Source organism: Orycteropus afer, unplaced genomic scaffold (assembly GCF_000298275.1).
Source record: "Orycteropus afer afer isolate SDZICR_OR568_19922 unplaced genomic scaffold, OryAfe1.0 scaffold00214, whole genome shotgun sequence".
NCBI classification, from domain to species: Eukaryota; Metazoa; Chordata; class Mammalia; order Tubulidentata; family Orycteropodidae; genus Orycteropus; species Orycteropus afer.
In genome coordinates, this window is record NW_006921801.1 from 3,097,601 (window position 1) to 3,102,729 (window position 5,129).

Genomic DNA, 5,129 nt, shown 5'->3' on the forward strand with positions numbered 1-5,129 from the left:
ATTTGGGTGAAGAGAAGGGCAATGTACCAAATGTGAGTGACCAATATGGCAGCATTGAGGATGAGAAAGACATAGAGAGGTACTTGGGAGGGACAGACAACAAATATGAACCCTTTTGCACATACAGTACTGCACTGTCAGTGAAGGCTAACATGGGTATATGGGTGGATAGATGGGTGGACAGGTAACAATTAGGTATGTCTATGAAATGGGAAGTACATCCAAGATCATATATAGGGTTGGCAGACAATGGTCCTATAAGTTTATGTGAATGATCAGAATTCCCAGGTGTATCATAGAGCTGACAAAGGGCAAGGTTGTGGTCACAGCTTGGTCACAGCCAGCTACCCAGAGGGACCAAGTAGTTGAACATGTGGGCTCAGGACCATAGTTGCAGCGGACATCAAGCTCAATTGGCATAACATACTACACAAAACATTGTTCCACCTCCTACTTTGGCAAGTAGCGACTGGGATCTAAAAAGCTAGCAAGCTGACATCTAGATGTAACAATGGGTCTCTCCTTGTCCAGACCAAAGAAGAATGAAGAAAACCAAAATTCATGGAAACAATTAGTCCTAGCGACTGGTACACCATCCCATTTGCAGCCTATACAACTATGAGACCAGAAGAACTAGATGGTGCTGGCTACCACTGTCATCCACTTGGAAGGGGATCTATGTAGGAGATCTTTGATAAAGAAGGGGAACAATGTGGAACAAAACTCAAAATCAATTGGAGAAAAAAAAAGGGGGGGACCAGGTTTGCTGGTCTGATAGAGCCTGGTGGAACCACTGAGACTATGGCCCCTAACTGCCCTTCAGGTCTGGAACTGAACCCACATCTGTGGTTTCCAGCCAAACAAAAGACAGGCATATGAGTAGAACATTTACCTCAACTAGATATACTCCTTGGAGAGAACAATCATGGGAAAAAGAAGGGGTGCTTATGCACAGGGAGACAGCTCAGGGAGCAGGAGTGCATGGAGGGATGGACACAGGGAAGAGGTAACTATGGGGAGGAAGTGGGAGGGGAGCTGTTGCATTGTGGTAAACTGTGGTCAATGTCATGAGACAAAGTATATGTGAACCGCTGTATGGAAAGTGAATTTGTTCTGTAAACCTTCACCCAAATCACAATATAATTAATTAATTAATTAATTTTAAAAAAAGAAAAGAAAAAAAAGTAAATCTATCTTCTTAAAGCATTTGGCTGCTAACCAAAAGGTCAGTAGTTCAAACCAGCCACCCCACAGGAAGAAAGATGTGACAGTCTGCTTCTGTAAAGACATACAATCTTGGAAATCCTATGAGGCATTTCTACTCTACCTTACAGGGTTGCTATGAGTTGGAATCAACTCAGTGGCAATCTAGGATAACTTCAAACTCGATACAAGCATTTAGGGAACAACTTCTGCATCATTTTTAACCTTCAAAAAAGTCTATACTCTCAAGTCTATTCTCCAGAGCATTAAGCACATACATGCATTAGGACTAAGCTGGTAGATATAACCATCAGCATAAAATAAAATCCTGCATACAATGATTAATGTAAATAAGATTTTTGGAATTTATAGTTGAAATGTCTAAATGAATCTTCTGATAAGATACATAAACTAGATATGAAAATAAATTTAACCTTTCATGACCCAATTATTTTCCACTTTGAATTTTTTGGTGATACCATGTGTTTTCATTAATGGAAGGCATGCTGAATCAAAGACAATTTCTGAGATTTTGTTACAGATTATGAGGGACCCATATGTCCCTCTGGACTGTGGGATGGAATTATGTAGGACACACTTGTTACTCTGGATTCTAGGGGATAAAATTATGTGGATACATATGTCCCTATGGACCCTGCACCACCTTGACAGGTGAATACCATTTAGGGTACCTGAAAATGTGGCATTCATGTGAACATGGAATCATCATGAGAAAGCCAACTTCCAAATAACACACAGGTACCCAGAAATATACTTAGAAGGCTTATCTCCCAGTAAAAAAGACAAGAGAGACAAAAGTTTTGCAAAATTACACCTCCAGGATGCATCACTTCATACAATACCCTGCGAAAACAGCAATTTGCAGCACACACCCATTTTTTCCATTTCAGTTATACGGGTCCCTTTCTGACAGCTGCATGCACTATCAGTGGGAAAGCAGATACCCAATAAACCCCAGAGGAGGAAAATTTAGGTGGGTGCTGTATATCCCATGAGTCATGAAAGGGTTATGGTTAGGTGGATAATAGAAAAGTTAAAACTATTTAGAATTTTTTCCCAAAGGAATAACAGTAATCCTCTGAATCACTAAGAAACCACTAAACATAAAAGCTCTCCACTAATCTGTGGCATCTATACAATTTTTTTTTTTTTTTTGTAATTCAATAATAGGACTTAAAATTATCTACTTCACCTAAACATACTCTTCATTTCAAAGCAGAAACTAAATTATCCACTTAAAAAGTAAATTTTGGATTTTCCTTAACTCAAACACAATCTGGGCCGAGTTCAAAATGTAAAAAAAAAAGGCCATTCCACAGATCACTTCCACAAATTCCCACCATCCCAGAAAACAAGAAGCACCTGTCATACTGAGAGTCTTAAAGCTACATCTACAGAATTCTATAGCTAGGAAGGAACCACACACTGCATTTCACACCACCCTTATTAAGGCAGGGCTGGTTTGTACCCAAAATTATTTATTGTTCTTCCACTAAAGAAGAGCTTCAGAAACTAGGCAGCCTTCTTAATAACAAGCATTTTGAAAAAACAGTTAACAGCCTGCACAAGCATTTCCCACTATACAAGCAGTCAGGTTCTAAAATAATTACAAACTTGATGACACTCTTTAGCATAAAGGAATGAATTTGTGATATTTCTGCACTTACGAGACCTTTTTGACACAAGACACTCCTGCCATTTAAATTACTCTCCCCTCTATGTGTTCCATAAGCAAATGCTTGTTAAAGGGAATGGTGAAACCTGATTTGTATTTACCTCAGGGAAAACATGCCCAATCATTCAAATTAGGACCAATATTCCAGAATGTACTGGAATATGGAAACTACAGAAGACATGCGATAAATTTTTAATGAATGTTGATCTCCAGAGGGTTCTCAACACTTCTAAGTTTGTGCCAGAGAAACAGTAATCCTTAAAAATCTCTTGTAGAACTGTCACAGAGAATTTATTCCTTAAAAAGAGCAGTAAGGATTTGCTTCTCTCTTGCAACATAATGTTAGTAACATGAAGTAAAACTGCTCCACAAAAGCTTAAAGTTTCGGAGCATTTTCAAAAGTAAATTAAAATTCCCTCTACTAAATTCGGAAGGAAGGCTGGGCAATCCTACTTCCGTAGTGATACTGCCTCGGAAACCCAAGGAGGGGTCGCTATGAGTCGGGGCCGACTCGACGGCACATAACAACAACAACAACAACTACTAAATCAAAGTATCCGGAATACAGAGACGGCTTGCAAGACTATCCCTTGAGAAAGTCTGGCGGTCAAAGTACAATTTAGGGTTCCTCTAAATCACAAGCGCGAAGATGCAGCAAAGTAATCACTCCAACCTGCATCGAAGTTCACTGGGAAGCAAGAATTCGAAAAAAGGTGATTCTACTTTAAGTGCTCACAAGGGCTGAAAAGCAGAGTTGAAAATTAATCTAAAGTATGTTTAACTATCTCATTTTGGCCATAACTCTTGCGGACACCCGGCAAAAAAAAAAAAAAGTCATCTGAATTAAACAATAAAAACTCGCAGAACTTCATACACACCAAGTATGTATGATGCCCCTCGGCTCCCCTGACATCCACTCGGAGGATGCAGGGATGCGGGCCGGTAAAAGAGAAGCGCTATCCCGCCGGGCCTGTCTGGACAGCGACCGCCCCACCCAGCCTGGTAGGAGGAGTAGCGGTGTACTCGGCCTGGGCCGGGACACTACGGGCACATGCGTCTGACTACATACTGCACACCCGGGTCCTCCTGGAACCGTAGTCCCCAGCCCGCGCTAGGAGGACGCGAGGAACCTCGTTGTGCGGCCAGCGCTGCCCCGGCCCGGCCGCATCCTTGGGCGCGCCTACCTCCTGTGGCTGTCGAGGCCCGGACCGCAAGCCCGGAGCTACCAGGGGCTGCGCAGCCGCCTGACCCTTCTTCCCCCGGCCCCTACTCACGTGCCAGATGGCGAAAAAGATTAGCGCGGCGGTGAGCAGCAGCGCCAACATATAGCAGAAGGCCGCGAACGTGAACGCCATGGCTGGGGAGGAGGAGCAGCGAGCAGTGCTGTTGGCAGCGGAGAAAGGCGGCGCAGGGCCCTCTGGGTAAAACCATTCACTTCCCCCGGCCACAGCCGCGACCGCCGCCGCCTCAGAGGCGCCCGCCCCTCCAACGCGCCTGCGCATTAGCCCGGGCCCATCCGCGCCCTCTCATGGCCAGCGTGGGCATTGCACTTATATTATCTTTGTTGTTGTTGTTATGTGCCCTCGAGTCAGACCCGACTCATAGCGACCCCTCCTTGGGTTTCCTAGGCAGTATCACTACGGAAGTAGATTGCCTCATCTTCCTTCCGAGGAGTGGCTGGTGGGTTTGAACCATCAGCCTCCTGGTTAGCAGTCAAGTGCCTTAGCCACTACGCTACCTCCTGGTTAGCAGTCAAATGCCTTGGACACTACACCACCAGAGCACTCATTATCTGAAGAGTTAATTTATTTTTCCTTCCTTTTCTTGTTTATTCTTTGAATAAATATTTAATGCGTGTCTATATGTTCCAGAGGAGCTCTGTTAGCATAGTGCCTAAGGTACTTGACTGCTAACCAGAAGGCTGGTGGTTCAAACCCACCAGCCACTCCTCGGAAGGAAGGTTGGGCAATCTACTTCCGTATTGATACTGCCTGGGAAACCCAAGGAGGGGTCTCTAGGAGTCGGGTCCGACTTGATGGCACATAACAACAACAACAATATGTTCCAGGTACTATTCTTCCCTTTGAAATGCAAATGTTAACAATATAGTATCTAATTCCTCAGAACTTAGTATACAGCCAGAAACAAACACCGAAAGAAATACAGTATTGTAACTCTGTAAGCAGATGTCCCACTACTCTTCTGTCAATATGTGGTACTGTGGTGGCCT

The 5,129-nt window shown here is 43.6% G+C and overlaps 1 protein-coding gene across 1 annotated transcript in view; it reads right to left on the bottom strand.

The window, feature by feature from the left end:
* Nucleotides 1–4,254, bottom strand: part of CNIH1 (cornichon family AMPA receptor auxiliary protein 1) — a 27,896-nt gene extending 23,642 nt beyond the window's left edge. The window contains exon 1 of the mRNA XM_007948347.2: nt 4,174–4,254. Coding sequence (XP_007946538.1) covers nt 4,174–4,254 — 81 coding nt within the window. The remainder of the gene's footprint in view (nt 1–4,173) is intronic.
* Nucleotides 4,255–5,129: the final 875 nt, after the last annotated feature.